Source organism: Alosa alosa, chromosome 13 (genome assembly GCF_017589495.1).
Source record: "Alosa alosa isolate M-15738 ecotype Scorff River chromosome 13, AALO_Geno_1.1, whole genome shotgun sequence".
Taxonomy (NCBI): Eukaryota; Metazoa; Chordata; class Actinopteri; order Clupeiformes; family Clupeidae; genus Alosa; species Alosa alosa.
Genome location: NC_063201.1, coordinates 29,275,371 through 29,290,727, shown reverse-complemented (window position 1 = coordinate 29,290,727; position 15,357 = coordinate 29,275,371). Strand labels below are relative to the sequence as shown.

At 46.8% G+C, this 15,357-nt stretch overlaps 4 protein-coding genes across 5 annotated transcripts in view; 2 read left to right on the top strand and 2 right to left on the bottom strand.

Moving 5' to 3' along the window:
* Positions 1–410: 410 nt before the first annotated feature.
* Positions 411–3,254, bottom strand: si:ch73-54f23.4 (zinc-binding protein A33). Its single transcript, XM_048260288.1, has 6 exons — positions 2,915–3,254; positions 2,592–2,687; positions 2,132–2,365; positions 1,775–1,797; positions 1,475–1,590; positions 411–1,358 (listed from the first exon to the last, which is right to left on the bottom strand). The coding sequence occupies exons 1-6, from the start codon at positions 2,978–2,980 to the stop codon at positions 796–798; spliced, it is 1,098 nt and encodes a 365-aa protein (XP_048116245.1). The 5' UTR covers positions 2,981–3,254; the 3' UTR covers positions 411–795.
* An 840-nt stretch (positions 3,255–4,094) lies between these two features.
* Positions 4,095–8,554, top strand: ino80e (INO80 complex subunit E). Of its 2 annotated transcripts, XM_048260285.1 has the most exons (9): positions 4,097–4,313; positions 4,665–4,747; positions 4,859–4,929; positions 5,057–5,109; positions 6,290–6,365; positions 6,587–6,707; positions 7,115–7,213; positions 7,511–7,719; positions 8,414–8,551. In XM_048260285.1, exons 2-8 carry the CDS (start codon positions 4,667–4,669, stop codon positions 7,715–7,717), a joined length of 708 nt encoding a protein of 235 aa, XP_048116242.1. In that variant the 5' UTR covers positions 4,097–4,313; positions 4,665–4,666; the 3' UTR covers positions 7,718–7,719; positions 8,414–8,551. The 2 variants fall into 2 exon arrangements, with proteins under 2 accessions (XP_048116244.1, XP_048116242.1); XM_048260287.1 differs by lacking the exon at positions 7,115–7,213 and having other exon boundaries at positions 4,095–4,313; positions 8,414–8,554.
* A 708-nt stretch (positions 8,555–9,262) lies between these two features.
* Positions 9,263–12,598, top strand: LOC125305516. The gene is made up of 2 exons (XM_048260284.1): positions 9,263–9,667; positions 10,360–12,598. The coding sequence occupies exons 1-2, from the start codon at positions 9,350–9,352 to the stop codon at positions 11,692–11,694; spliced, it is 1,653 nt and encodes a 550-aa protein (XP_048116241.1). The 5' UTR covers positions 9,263–9,349; the 3' UTR covers positions 11,695–12,598.
* A 77-nt stretch (positions 12,599–12,675) lies between these two features.
* nkd2b (NKD inhibitor of WNT signaling pathway 2b) overlaps positions 12,676–15,357 on the bottom strand; it is a 26,896-nt gene continuing 24,214 nt past the window's right edge. Inside the window, exons 8-10 of the mRNA XM_048261521.1 lie at positions 14,949–15,006; positions 14,595–14,710; positions 12,676–14,382 (exon numbers count right to left, since the gene is read on the bottom strand). Coding sequence (XP_048117478.1) covers positions 13,733–14,382; positions 14,595–14,710; positions 14,949–15,006 — 824 coding nt within the window. The 3' untranslated portion in view covers positions 12,676–13,732. The remainder of the gene's footprint in view (positions 14,383–14,594; positions 14,711–14,948; positions 15,007–15,357) is intronic.

The following is a 15,357-nucleotide window of genomic DNA, read 5'->3' as shown; positions in this document are numbered from 1 at the left end:
TGTCACACTGGCTTTGTCACTCTGACTGCCTCTCTCAGGACTCTGTACTCCCCTCTCTCTCTGCTCTTATCACTGGCTCTATTGGGTCGGCACTAGATCTGCGCTCCCCCTTTCAGATCTGTTATCCTCTCTTATGCCTTGTTGCCTTGTCCTTCTGTCTGTCTTCCTGTGTCTTTTTGCCTGCTGCCCCCTTCCCTCGGCTGCATTGTTATCATGCCCATTCCAATCGGAGTCAGTTATGCAGTCAGGTATATTTATAGACAGAGGTAACCTCATATCAGTGCCATAACACTCCCTTCAATCATCCACTGTCCTGCTCAGTTATTGATTCAATTCTATTCTCTCTCACGGATTATGCTATTATAGCAGACCTGTTTTTTTATGTGCCATAATAATTTGATATGTTTACATTTAAGTTAATGAAGCATTTATTTGGAAATAGAAGCATGATTTATTTTATGCCCTTAAAGTGCACAAGGGGTGGTCAAATAATGTGGGTTAATTCCAGAGTTCATCTGTCAAACAAACAAACAAACAAACAAACAAAATAGATTAAATAAATCATAAATAAACCATAACTGCAGTGACACAATCATCAATGTAATGCAGTGCTTCTGTAGCTGCTTTATACTCTATATTACATGTAATGTTCCTCTATTTCAGTAGTGAAAGGTATTGAAGTTCCTTTAAGGTAAAGTGTATCCTCTTAAGCAGGTAGTAGATTTGGTAAACTACATCCCAACATACAACAAACAATTAACAATATCTAATCTGTAAAATGCTCTCTTGAATCTGTCACAAGGCAGGCATGAACATGGTGAGAGGGGAGGCGTTCCTCCCATTGTCTGTGTCACAGGGGTTAAAGAAGGGGAAGATGGGCCCATCCATGTTCTCCATGGAGAAGGAGTGGAGCGCCGTCATGGTGACCGCGTTGTAGAAGGACACTTCCTCCCTGTCGCAGTCCAGGAAGACGCCGATGCGTGTGGGAAGAATGGAGGTCCGCACTGGCGTGGGCTTCGGGTGGGTGCAGGCCACGATGGAGCCGCCCTTAAGTGACAGTGTCCAGAAGCCAGTGGCGGTGGTGCTGACGGCCATCTCGCCCCGAGGGACGTCCTCGCGTGCCACGCCCACCCTCCAGGCAGTCTTTTTGCCCACGTCCACCTCCCAGTAGTGGCGGCCGGTGAAGAAACTCTCCCTGCCCATCACGCAGTAGTAATAGTTGAAGCAGCGGGGGTTCTTCTCTAGCTCCTCCTGGGGGGGCATCTTTTTGTCATCGTCGAAGCGCACTGTGGAGCAATTGGGCGAAAGAGCGAGGAGGGGATGGGCAGTTTCTGGGTCAAAGGTCAGCGTTGTTATATCTGTGATTGACAGATGGACATTTCAGTGGAACTTAAAGCTGCTCAAAATTATTTACAGATTATAGTGTACAAAATTGTTCAATAATGTTGATTCACACCCTAGAGATATTATGTACTTGGGTATATTGAGGCTTTCATGTGTTTCCAGATCCTATACTGAATGGGTCCCACAAACTGTCCAGAACAAACTTCACTGTCCACGGGAGGGGGGGCTATGTAGTTGACGTCACATCTGCAGGCAAACAGCAGTGGAACTAGATGTGAGGTGTTATTTCAACAATACAAATGCATGCTACATCCACTAATACACACAGTAAATAAAACTGTGTCTCAGGTAGATTAAAGAGTGAAATGGTTGACACTAAGAAAACAGTACCTATGTGATGGTACCTAAATAATTGGATTCAGTAACTTGCCTTTGTAAGAGTTCTCTGATTTCCTGCAAAGATTAAATGAATAAGTCAGGTTTTGGAACATTTTTACATTACATATATAAACAATTCTGTGCTATCGAAACAATGCTTTTGTACTATATACTATACAAACTGGCCATGTATATGAATAAACATATCACCTTACCTTCGACACTTTTAAACACATGCTTAAAGGTTTATGACTGGCAGCATGACAGACTTGATCCAATATATCAAGTGACTGTTGATTTGATGACAAATAGCATCTAGTATATTCTCTGGGATCTCTCCAATGCCCTCTCGTGACGCCCCTGCTACCCTGTCCTCCCCAACCACCCACTCGCCCACTCACTCACTCACTTTGAGCAGTTTGGGACTGTCCTCTTCCCTTAGTTTGATATTCAGGGTTTCAATGGCTCGCTCCAGATTTCTCCCTTGCATAGAAATCTTTCTCTCTCTCTCTTTCAGCAGACTTATTCTTTTCTCTTTCTCTTTCCTGAGTCGTTCAATATCGTTCTCTTCCTCTTCATCCAGGAACCGATGAATGTTCCGGAACTCGGCTTGGATCTCCCGCTCCATTGCATCAAACTTGAACTAATCAAGAGGAGTTTCAGAGAAACATATAGAAAGAATAAACATTATAGCAGAAACATAAACATGTGAATACAATACATGGAGTTAGCAATGCTGTGGGTTTAGTTTGTACACACTTCACATGTTTACCCATATGGATGCAACTTAATAATGCATTCATGAATTCCATGGCGCATGAACTGTTCTAAATTAATTGACTCGATCCATTGCATGTAAATTCTGGTACCTCCACATCAAGGGCCTCTGCATAGGTGTCCCTTTCTTCTTCATAACACTTGTCAACTTCATGTTTTATCTTCTTAATAGCTTGAATAAGCTTATTCTGAGAACAACAAGAAAACAAGATATACTGATATAGGTTATGTTCACCACAAAATTACATTTAGGATTGCTTAGAAAAAACCCCAAATAAGGTCAGTTAGCCTGTGAATAAACTTTGTTCTTTGACTATATATTAACCAAGTCTACTTATAAAGAGCTTATTAATAACACACCAGCTGTCATTATACCACACTCATTGTCTCTGTAAAATGCCAGATGAATACTTACCTTGAAATCATTGAGATGAGAATTGTTGAAGTTGTTGTTGGTGTCTTTAATGCGATTCTTGTACATTCCACGTCTTTACAGAACAGGAAACAAAAAAAGACTAGCGGTGAACACTGGAGTGGGGAGACCGGGACGTAAAAAGAGAGATTTGGCTGGGTGTCACGATGACAGAGATAGAAAGACAGAAAGATATACTGCAGCTGAAGCGGCGAGCAGTTTGGGTTGTGTCATATGCAAGGAGAGGTTTAAACCCTAAAACAGGTTGTCATTGTTAGTACGCCCAACAGCTTGGGTCAAACATGTGGGCATTAACACAACAGAATGACATAGTAGGAGGGACTGTGGGTCTCTTCTCGTTGCTGTCTGAGAGGAGAGCATGTACAATTTATGGCTCGGAGGTGAGAGCTTTTCTATTTTTGTCTGTCAGTGGAAAGAAAGAAGGTGCATGTCAGTGGACAGAACCGGGAAACAGAAGGGAGGTTATATTTCGTAGAAAATGATCTGTCTAGAGAAAAAACACCTCTGTCCCTCACGCACAAACAAACAAACACACACACACTATGTACAGTATGTGTATGGGCATTGATAGCATTCTCCAAATAGAGTTACTGAACAGAGGGGTTGTTATGTTTCACAGTGAGTGCTCTGTCTGGAAGGGGGTTGGTGCATGTGCTTCACATTTTTGTTGTGTCACAGAGATAGGGAGGGAGAGAGAGAGAAAGAGGGAGGGAGAGAGAGGAGGGGGTGTAAAGTCAGAGGTTCAGTATTGCTCTGTTCCCTTTGTATAATTCATGTTGGTTTCCTGATGATGTTCCTTTCAGGCACTGCTGAGAGAGCACTCTGGGCAAACCCGCATCCTACCCAATCATTTTTACATCAGCTGGTGAATATGTTCAGAGAGTAAGGCAGAAATACATTTAGGCATCTCTTTGGAAATGCTAGAAATTCCACATAAAAAAATATCTAGCCTAGGCCTATATATAAAATGTGAACCAATGTCAAGTTTAGAACATGCAAGACAAAGGGCTACTTTAGCGTTTTTCACTTCCAGAAAATGGTCATACAGTTTTTTTCTCAACAGCTTATTGAATTTCATCTATATGCAACACCAACAGTGATTGTTTCTCATCTTTTTCTAAATGCTTGCTTAAGGCCCTTATTTTGGTATAGTCTTTTAACGTGTGTAAACTATGTCCGGCTCTAAACGGAAGTAAACAGAAACGATGTCCTGCTAGCCTGCTAGCCATAGCTATGAGCCATAGTTTACATTAACATTTAAATAGCCTAGATAATAGACCTACGTTATCCTTGCAGTCTTAAACACAAGGATTTGCAGCCGTGCATGATTTCAGTCTAGCCATACCCTTAAGATTCGCACTGAGCTGATTCGATCAGCCAGGTAAGTAGACTATGGCTTAAGGCTAACGTGCTACATGTAGATCGGCTTGCTTGCTTGATGTGTTATATACCTAACGTTAGCTCCAATTAAATATGTGTACGATACTTTGAAACATATTCTTATTGAGTGATTAAATAAGTTGTATTGAAAGTAATACACTGAATTTGCTCTACCGCCAGTGGTGGGGTCTTAGCTGCAGTTTTTGCATGCCATGCTAACATAAAGTGTCAACAGAAATGTCATGTTACTTGGCAGAGGTTAACAAGTTAGTCGGACATTCTTTTTTAACTCTGGGACGACGGAGTCAATACTACTGATAATTTAAAATGCCTATATCTCTGTCTTTTTCAGAGATGAATGGACAGTCTGATAGTGACGTGGACTACAAGAGGAAATATAAAAACCTTAAGCGAAAGTTGAAATTCCTGGTTTATGTGAGTATCCATCCTGCCACTAGCATTGACACATTGTTTGGTTTCGTAGTTTTTGCAAGTTAGTAGTTTGCACTCTTGGGTGTCATTATCACAGAAGTCTTTGCTATACAGGAACAAGAATGCTTTCAGGAAGAGTTGAGAAAAGCACAGAGGAAACTCCTAAAAGTGTCCAGAGACAAAAGGTGAGATTGCATTTTAGTACTGCTTTTTATTCATTAAAAATGCAATGGAAGCAAGATGCAGAATTAAAATGAAAATACCAGATACATGTTGTTAACCCGAGGATACCATGTGATTGTGTTTCTTTAGTTTTCTGTTGGACAGATTATTGCAGTATGAGAGGGTGGACGATGATTCTTCAGGTAAGTTACTTAAGTCTACTGAGTACAAGGGCACAGGGAATTAATTTCTCTACAGGCTTAACAAAATGTTCACTATATCTAGTCAAGATAATTCATAGTCTTTGAGCTTATTTCACTGAGCTATACCTTAACATGATACATTGGGTAACTTTTGGAGCAGTGTTGCTGTGCTCCCACACAAGTGGTTTTATGTGTTCTGTGTTCTGATTGGATGACCATGAACATTTTCTTACTGATTTAAATTCTTCAGGAAAAAAAATGTTGGCTAATATCAATGGGGAAGTGCCAGAACAACAAAACTCAGGAACATTGAACAGCAACATTCCTTATAAAGAGCTGCCTTGTGTATCATACGCTTTAGAACCAGTTATCACATTTATTTTTTGTAATTATTCTCATAGATTTTTTCCTATTTGAACTGTTGTTAGATTAAATTATGGTTAAACAAGGGTTGACTTGACTTCCAAGAGCATGGTCATGGTGCCATCTTCATTTACACGGTTAACACAGAGATATCAGCCGAATTGCTCTGTTGACATGAAATATGATGAATTCAGTTTTATCAGAGGTACATGTACAGTATCTTAGTCTTTAGTGTCAATATTGTAGATGATGAAATGATGAAATGTGGAAATGTGGGTTTTAGTCTCAGTCATACACTCTCAGAAAGAAACACTCTTATGCTGGATGGAATAATACTGTGTTCATATATATATAATTTTCTATATAAACATCCTCCTGGGTTGGCACACAAAACTACTCTAGAATTATTTGCTTCATATCCACATCCATTTACAGACCACTGACAGAGACTTTGCATGTCAAAAACAGAATAGCTATGACCAGGATAACAGAATTTCGTAGGAAAGCAAGAGATGCTGTTAGTAGTAAGTAGTAATCTGTAGCCTAGCAGGTACAATTCATGCCCATCAATTGTGAAGCACAGTCATAATGAAGAATAAAGTAGACTGACCTAATCACTGGCATAACGATTTGTGGTGTGGTTAGCCTCTTCAGTATGAGTGTGTCTAAGTAGTAGATTGATACTTAAGCTTATCAGTGTATTGTATTTGTTCTAATATTACATGCAGAAAGATCTATAGGACTGTATAAATAGCATGGGGAGAAATAGAGCCTCATGATTAAATAGATGCCTGTGTGTGTTTTTGCCCTGTTCCAGACTCCGATGCCACCGCGTCCTCCGAGAACAGTGAAGGAGAAGGTCTCCGGGAGAGAGAGCGGGAGGGAGTCAAGAAGTGAGTATGAGTCAGAGCTGGCTCTTCTCCAAGGCTCATAGTATCGCAAGCGCTAGAGAGCCGTGAAGAGTGGCTCATAAGATGTTTAAAGCACAACTAAGCGCTTTTGAGAGCGGAAAATATCAGTGTCAGGTGTAATCTCCTTGCCATTTAGTGAAGACTTTGTAAGCGTCTTGGTTTTAATGCTCTTTTAACGCTCCCTTTCACTCGTCTTCTCGCAGGAGGAGGAGTAGTCCTGTCGTCCCCGGTCTTCCATCCTCCACGTCCTCCCACCTCTCTCTGCTCCCGCGCTCGGCCGCCAACACGCTCCCGTCGTCCACCTCCTCACAGTACCTCACCACAGTGAGTGTAAACCCTGGCCACTTCTCTCTCTCTCTCACTCGCAGTTTAGCCATCTGACCTGGCTCTCATTCCCCATACACATGTTATGTCTTTACATAGTTTCACATTTTATTCATATATGATTATTTTTTTCTCTCTTTTCGTGTGTCTGTCACCTTATAACCCTTGTGTGGCCAAATGGGATCTCTAAAAATCCCATATGTGGAGTACATGCTGGTTTTGTCTTCTCATGTCTGTCTGGTGTGACTCCATGCATGGCGATTGTGTTCCTTTGTGTTTGCATCCTAATGTTATGCATGGTAATGCGTGTGTGCGTGTGCGTGTGCGTGTGCGTGTGCGTGCGTGTGTGTGTGTGTGTGTGTGTGTGTGTGTGTGTGTGTGTGAATGTGTGTGTTTGTGGTGGGTAGCTACCCTTCCCGCCAGAGTATTTGGCTCCCCCTGCTGAGCGAATGAAGAAAGAGCGAAAAACAAAGACGCCCAAACACAAGAAAGACCCTGCAGGGAAGGTGAGAGCGAGAGATGCAAGAGAGAGAGAGATAGAAGGGGGAGGGTGGTGGAAAGAAGGTGATTTATAATACATAGCCCTTGGTCAGGGCTAGGTAACACCATCCGTAAATGAATGGTGTCCGGTGTTTCATATTTCATAAAGCACTGGACTGCAGTAGAAGGAGTTGCTCTATGAAATATACATTATCATCATTACTAGCAGTGATGTAGGACATGCGTTAATGCTTTTTATACACATTTTTCCCTTCTACACACACACACACACACACACACACACACATACATACACTGCTTAGGTGGTGCCGCCATTAGCCTCTAATTACCCATCAGCCCCTGCAGCAGCCCCGGCGGCTGGCACGCCATTTAGCTGGGTCCCACGGCAAATGCTGAGCGGAGACACGGCGGAGGAGGAGGGAGACAGCGACGGAGAGAGTGACCGAGGAGAGGAGGAGAGAGGAGAGGGAGACGAGGCCGAGTTAGTCATTGACATTCCCAATGAATGAAGGTGAGCTGGGGGCCTCTATAGCACTCCCATGTTACACCAGCCCTCTGCATGAACTAATGCTATTACACACAATATGGTGTCATTAAAGTGGACATGCTGTTCATGTTGTTAATTTACAGGATAGTGCGTAGTGCCCAGTCACTTGCAATCTTCAAATTGGTTTTAGATAGCATTGTCTGTATTTTCCTCTCTCAAGTCTGGAGATTTTGACTGTTTTGCAGATGTGTTACATAATTATAATAAGACCTAGATCATGCCAGTCACTGTTCTCTGATTTAAACGTTGTGTTATAACTTGAATACAATTTTACCCACGAGCCTTCCTTATCCTACCTGTGTGCATTTTTGTAACTGTCTCAACTTGATTGGGAAAAGAGGGGAAAGTCAAACGGAGACACACCCGTGTGTGAGTGTGAGTGTGAGTGTGAGTGTTTCTGTAACCACTGCAGCAGAGGTTGCTTCAAAACTATCTTCTATACATTGGAGGCACCATTGAAAACCAATGACTAGTTGCGATGTAATCTTGGTGCCAGGTGCTTTTGACAGACTGGCCAGAGGGGAGCCTTAAGCCTTAAGAGAGCCTTAAGGGCGACCTAGCGAGAGAGCGAGACACACTATCCTGGGTATCGGTGACTGCGTCACACCCACTGAAACCTCATTCATTTACTTGTGTGTTTTTTTTTTTTAATTTTCAGGTGGGGACGAAGGAGTGGCCGGAGAGAATTCTTGTCATATTTTTTGTGTGTATTTTTTGTATCTTGTTTCATTGTTTTTTTTGTGTTGCTCCGTCTTGAATGTTAGAAAATAAACACATTTGCTACATAAGTTGCTTGTCTGTTTTTTGTCGCGTTGACACTGTATGTGCCTGCTTTCAGCACCACCCTTATCACACCATCCACATGCTTCCCTTTGTCCTGCAGCATTGTGTGTTGTCACAGTGTCACACAGGGAGAACAATCTAGAACAAACCTACAGAATGTGGATAGAGTCACTGAAAAAAAATAGTTGCATAGTTACAATTCCATAGCAACCTGCATTATACTGTACATAGTGGGTGTATAAGTCCTGTAGTCCTTGTGAGGGTGTGTCCAAGTAATCCTGCTTGTCTATCACCATGTGAAAGCTCTGCTGGTGCATTGCTTGGGAATGCAGCCATACTGGTAGTTGGTTAGCAGGGGTGTGAGTGTTTCTTTGTACTTCACAGCAGGGCAGGTCTGAAGCGTGCTTCACGGAGGCTGCAACTGAGCAAGAGGGATGGGTGGAGGGAAGGTGGGGTTGTCAAAGGCAACGAGGGAAAAAAAGAGGGGGGAGAGGATATGGGCAGACACATTCTAGCATGCAAGAGGGAGAGAGTGACAGAGAGGGAGAGAATGAGCTTGGGTGGAGCGCAGTCAGAGGAGATAAGGGCAAATTGGAAGAAGAGAGAGTTGAGGGAGCAAACGAGAGGAGGAATGAACTGATCTGCTGAGCTGAGCCTTTGTCTGACACAGAGGGGAAACGCACACAGAACCCACCCACATCACGCTGCAGCACAGGCTGCCCCCCCCCCCCCCCCCCCCCACAGCAGCTTGCAGGGGCTGGACTGACTGAGCGAGTGAGTGAGCGAGCGAGAGAGAGAGGGAGACAGAGCCATGCCTGCTGCTGGAGTCGGTGTTGCTGCGTCACTGCTGGCAGCGCTGCTGCTGCTGGGCCTGCTGAGCGGCCGAGCGCGGAGCCAGGCGGAGACAGATCCCGACTTCTCCCTCTGCCGCCGCAGCTTCTACCAGGAGACGCCCCCCCGGGGAGCCGCCCAGGCAGCGGACGGCGCCGAGCTCGTCCAGCGCTGCCACAGCCTGCCCGGGGGACGGAGCTTCGCCTCGCTCTACAACTCCACCTGTGGGGCCAGCGTCTACTCCGCCTTCTGCCTGAGTCAGGAGAACAACTGGGGAGAGCAGGCGGCCGACACACAGGTAAGATCAGCAGTCCTTCACCTGCTAGCTTCACATGTTCTATCCCATCTGATAGTTTATTTATAAGAACTCCGTGTTCTTTGAGAGTAAGTAAAGCAATGCTGTAGGAGGACGAAACATCCTGCAGTTCATTTTGACCATTACATAATGGGGCTGTAATGGTTATACATAACAATAGATACTACACAACAAATGACATGTACTGTGCATAAGGACGTATTTGTACTCCACTGAATTACGCCCAGGCCACATTATGACCACATTATCCTATTTCTTGCTGTGTTTGGAGTCAACAGTAATAGTCTAGAAATGGTACTCTGTGCTGGTCACTGTGTACTTTAAAACCACAACAAATATTTATATCTAAACAAACATAACACTGCCCTCTTGAGGGTGTTCGCTATGTTGTCAGGGTGCAGTGCATCACTGTTGACAGCTAGGCCACCTCAAAGTTCAGCAGTGCTTTCACTACCCTGAGTGGACACATTACTCATGACGGAGCAAATATGTGGTGGATTTGATGTCTACGTTTGCCAAGAGGCTGGTGTTGTGAGGTGACACGCCTCAGTTGCCGGCGTGTGTCTCTGCCTGCTGCAGACCAGCTCATATGTCTGCAGCTTCAGCAGGTCTCATGTTACATAAGTCAGTGTGCTGGTGCCATTGACCCCCCCCACTCTTTGATTTCCTTCCAGGCTGCAGATGATGGGGAGGGCTCCCGTGCGGAGAGTCCACCTGACTCTGAGGTGCTCGTGCCCGCTCTCCTGGGAGGAGGTGGGGCCCAGATCGAGGGGAACGCGGCGGCGAACCCTTCCCGCTCGGCGTGGGACGCGCTCGTCTCCAGGCTGGTGAGGGAGGTCGCGGTGCCCAAGTGCGCCGCTGGCGCCCCTGAGGGAGCCGATCTGTTCGTGCTGACCGGAGCCGCTGGGCTGAGCGAGGGGGAGGACGGAGGCTGCCGGGCAGGCGCGCTGTGGTCAGCCGTGTGCTGCGTCTCCGGAGGGGAGGAGAGCGGAGTGTTCAGCATGGGGCTGGTGAAGGGGAGCGGGGAGGAGGAGGAGGAGAGGGTGCTGAGCGTCCAGGAGCTGGCAGAGGTCACCGGGGTCGCCGCAGTCTTCACTGGGTTCTGTGGGGAGGTGGACAGCGACAGCGAAGTGGTGGAGCTCCTCCTCGAGAAACTGGACAGCTTGAGAAAGGAGGCAGAATCAGAGGCAGGGGCCTCAGTAGATGCGGACGGAGAGCTGGCAGGTTCAGTCAGTGAGACGGGTGACACAGGAAGTGATGACGTCCCAGAGGTCACCCAGGAGGAAGTGATGTCATCCAGTCAAAGTGAGGCTCAAGGCAGCGCAGTGCCTTCAGATGACACCGTGAAGCTTCAGGAGGCTTTGGAGATGGAGAATGAAACCCAGAGCTCGGGCTCCTTCGTGGGCGGAGCACTGATGTACCTCCTCTCCTCCTCCGTGTCCCTCCTCTACGCCCCTGTCCGTCCAGTCGTCTCCACCTTGACCGCTCTGCCCGGGCAGGTGACCCACGTCCTGGGTGAGGAGCTGGCCGTGCTGTCCACTGTGCCCTGCGGCACCTTCTCGCTCTTCCAGAACATGGTGTGCGACGCATGGGGCGGGGTGTCGACCGCCGTCGGCCTGGTGACCGGCGTGGGAGAGCTGTGCTTCTCGGGGATCTACTCCTGCTCCTCGCTGCTGGTGGGGAGCCTGTACGGCGCCTGCTACGACGGGGTGGCCGGCGTGGGTCAGCTGGCCGCGGACAGCGTGGGCATTTTCGGAGGCGCCCTGGACAACGCGTGGTCCGTGTCCAAGTTCTTCGGGGAAACGGCGTGGGACTACGGCGGGGGCTACGTGGGCACAGTTGTGTCCGAGCTGGGCCACCAGGTGAAGACGGTGGGCCACGGCCTGGGCAAGCTGGTCTGGAGAGTGGGCAGAGGACTGGGCAACGTGGTGGGGATAGCCGGCGGACTGGCCGGAGGCACCGTGGGCTCGGTAATAGAAAATGTGAACGAGGCCTTTGGAGCAGAGTGAGAGTGTGTATATGTCCATGTGATGTGTGTCCATGAGTGTGTGTTTGTGTGAATGAGGCATTTTAGAGGAAGAAAAAGCCATGGCCTTGGGGGGTACCAACGTTGTGTTATTGCTCTGTGCATGGAAATAACAGCTTAATTGGCATGGCAGAAAACAAACAATGAAGCTTATATGGTGTGTGGTGATCCCTTAAAGCTGCTTCATGCGATTTTAGCACACCACGCCTTGCCAACCTTTACCAGACTTACTACCAGCACAGGATTCCACCCCTCCTTTTAGCATACTATGTACATGCAAATGAATTGGATTCTAGGAATTGTGGATGTTTCCTGATGATTTCCTAATGAAATTAGTTTATGATAATATACACCAGTTGTGTTGTTCTTCTTTTATTATCTGTTGCTGATGGCTATCAGAATGTCCAGCTGGCATAGGTATTTTGAGTATCGTCAACAGCAGTTTTAAGAGCTGATTTGGTGTGAGGTTTCACAATTAGCTCTCACTGTGTCAGGTTGGGGGTGTGTATAGCAGTAAGGTCAGCAGTATGGTGCGCTGAGTATTAGACAGCAGGGAGGATTACAGAGGGCGCTGGGTCCTAATGAATGTCATTTTCAGGGTGTACAGTTCAGTTGTTGCACTATAAATCAAGTCGCTTGCTTTATTTTTTATGGGTGGAAATGGCTACACTGTTTTACTAATCCTATTCTTCTGAAGTGATGGGGAATATTATGTTTACTTTGTGCTTCCTTGAGGAAAATCTGGTTTGGGGTGGCAGCAAGTTGTGTTGTTCAAGTGTGTCCATATATGACCACATAAATGTAATCCATGTCTGTCTTAATGAATCCAAATGACACCAGTTGACTGTGCATGAACAACAATAAAGACTCCTGCAATCCCACCCTGACCGCTCTTCTTGCTCATACTTGCAATAGGCTCGATTAGGTCTGGGGGTAAAAAACTATACATCATGACAAGCATCAATTTAGTGTAAATGTTTATTAAAATATACAAAAAGGACATATATGCATATGTATAAACCAAGATAAATATGCATATGCAGTACAATTATACAGTAATTGTATATATTCATATAGAATTTCTGACACATATATAAGAAATTATTTTGCATTAAAACTGGCAGTGGTGATTTTCATGTTCTTCCCCCCTGGGAGAGGGAGTCCCTCCATCAGCAGCAGGGGCTCTGGGGGCGAGGGGAAGGGGATTGGGGGGGTTGACAAGGGAGGTGGGAGGAGAGAAGCAGCCTTTCGAGAGAAGCCAAGGAGCAGCACCGTTCACCTGAGACCCACACTTTGGAACCCTGACAACACTTTTGATGAAGCCAGCACACCTTATGCATCTTTAGTCATCTAACACTTGACCATGCAGTCATAACATTTTATCCTATTGTCCCTATGAGTGTAATCAAGGGTTTACACATTCAGATTAATATGACCTGATATTAAATTAGGATGTCTCTATTTCTTTTGTCGTAGAATAATTTTCTGTAGTGATAATTTTCGTAGTAATAATTTTCTGTTATGATTCCGTATATAAATGAGTATACAATGCAGTATGTGTCGGCCTCATGGAAAGTGTTAGTTGAAAGCTCTTGAGTTTACTCATACAACCTCAAAGAGGACAAAGAAGTCAACGACAACATCAAAGGAACATGGCATCAAAATCCTTTCATCCATCTCCACACACAGCTGGGGATCTCTGCTAGCCTGGGTTGGACTGTCCGAATAGAAGTGTTTATTGTGGACCATCAGCAGTCCCTTCCCTCTGGTATCCACAGTTTATTATGGCTGGAGCAAAGTCTCGCCATCTCAGCGACCCTGAGCAAAGCAGACTTGGTGACCGGAGGACTAACATCGCCCCCCTGGGCTGCTGTGTCCTTCAGCCAGACACGGCCTATGTCCGCCGATGTCCTCCGATGCTTCCTGGTGGTTCTCTGTGAGTGTGTGAGGAGGGATGTCGGAGTGTGTAGACGTGTGTGTGTGTGTGTGTGTGTGCGCGTGTGCGCGTGAGACGCACGCGATCATGTCTGGTGGTAGTGGTGATAGTGGTGATGGTGGTGGTGTTCGTGGTGGTGGTGGTGCTCGTGGCGTTGGACCACCGGCACCACGAACCCGGGGCTGCCGGGCAGGACGGGCGCCTGCTGCTGCTGCTGCTCTCGCTCCAGGCCCGGCGGGGTGGCGGGCGGAGGCTGCTGCTGCTGCTGGTGTTGGTGTTGGTGCTGGTGTTGGTGCTGGGGGCCCTTGGTGGGCGAGAGGGCGTCCCGGGCCTTGGCGCGCAGCCGCTTGCTGTGGCTGTGCTGAAGCGGGTGCTGGTGTTGGTGCTGGTGGTGGAGCGCGGCGGGCGGCTGGCTCTGCTGGGTCAGGTGATACACGTCCTGGCCGCCGTGGGACCCCGCCGACGCGCTGTGGTGCAGCGGCGCGTGGTAGCCGTGGCAACGTCCCGACTTGCCCCCGGCCGGGTGGGCGCCCACCAGCGCCGCCAGGGCCGCTTTGCCGGCGCCTTTGGGCGACTTGAGGAACTGGGGCCCTCGGCCGGCGCGGGGCTCCACGGCGCTGCAGTACTCCCCGATGACCTGCGAGCGGCGCTGGTGCGCTGCGTGGACTTCGGGCTCCTGGGAGCGCGAGCGGCTCTGGGGGTGGGGGCCTCGCGGCATCGGCTGCTCCTGGGGGGCTGGGGACGAGACAGACAGCAGGGTGAGATTCACCTAGCCAGCGTATTCTCAAGTGCGCTACACATATAAATATATATTCTCTATATTGACTTCTTCCATTTCAAACACTTTTGCATAGATATTACCATACACATATAACTGCAATAACTAGCTTTCTATTACCGAGAAAAGGGTCATTTTCGTAATTGTACTTCATGCAGCGGTGGCCTACCTTCAAACCTCGAGGTGTAGTTCTCAATCCCAGCCAGGTCCAGGTAGTGATTTCTCCTCTCAGTGTTCTCGTCCACACAGTAGTGCTGGCCCTCTGGCGGGTCACTGCTCTGGCCTCTGGATCACACAGCAAGCACACACACACTTTTGGTATGAGAAACTGCAGTGTTACAAGTCACAGTAACTCACTCACACACACACACTAACACTGAGTTGGCAGCACCTTAATGAATGTCAGGAAATGTAATTTAATCATGAATTAATCATTAATTACATTCATTATTAACGGTTGTTGCTGGTTTGGACAAAGGTGAGTGAGTGTGATGCCATGGCAGGAGTGCAGTGCTGTGCCCACCTGACTTGAGAGACGTGTTTACGGTTCTCTTCTGCATGACAGCGACCCACCTCTCGCTCTGAGGGAAGAGAACCATGACAGGGATGATCCCACAGGAAGATGCTCATCTACTGACAGTGGTCCAATAATATTCCATCCTTTAATACTACAACACCAACATGGCAGACAGGTCCCATTGATGTCTTTATTGCCTCACAACTGCTACTTGCTAAAAACCATAATGGCACCAACACATTTTGCACTGAGACTAAGCTGTAATGTAATAATATCATTAAATTCAGTCAGTAATCACATGATCTAAGCAACTGCCCTGATACAATCCAGAATTAGTCATCCAGAGAAATCGCAAGAAAATTGGGGATTGGCAGAGCTAGACAACCTGGCTTCAGAAAGTAAAAGTCCTACCATA

Coding starts and splice junctions, on each gene's coding strand:
- si:ch73-54f23.4 (XM_048260288.1), bottom strand. CDS start 2,980: ATGTACAAGAATCGCATTAAAGACACCAACAACAACTTCAACAATTCT. Junction 2,366..2,591: donor CAGAGGCCCTTGATGTGGAG/GTACCAGAATTT, acceptor CCTCTTGATTAG/TTCAAGTTTGATGCAATGGA. Junction 1,359..1,474: donor GAAAGCCTCAATATACCCAA/GTACATAATATC, acceptor TGTCAATCACAG/ATATAACAACGCTGACCTTT.
- ino80e (XM_048260285.1), top strand. CDS start 4,667: ATGAATGGACAGTCTGATAGTGACGTGGACTACAAGAGGAAATATAAA. Junction 4,930..5,056: donor AAAGTGTCCAGAGACAAAAG/GTGAGATTGCAT, acceptor GTGTTTCTTTAG/TTTTCTGTTGGACAGATTAT. Junction 7,214..7,510: donor AGAAAGACCCTGCAGGGAAG/GTGAGAGCGAGA, acceptor TACACTGCTTAG/GTGGTGCCGCCATTAGCCTC.
- LOC125305516 (XM_048260284.1), top strand. CDS start 9,350: ATGCCTGCTGCTGGAGTCGGTGTTGCTGCGTCACTGCTGGCAGCGCTG. Junction 9,668..10,359: donor AGCAGGCGGCCGACACACAG/GTAAGATCAGCA, acceptor ATTTCCTTCCAG/GCTGCAGATGATGGGGAGGG.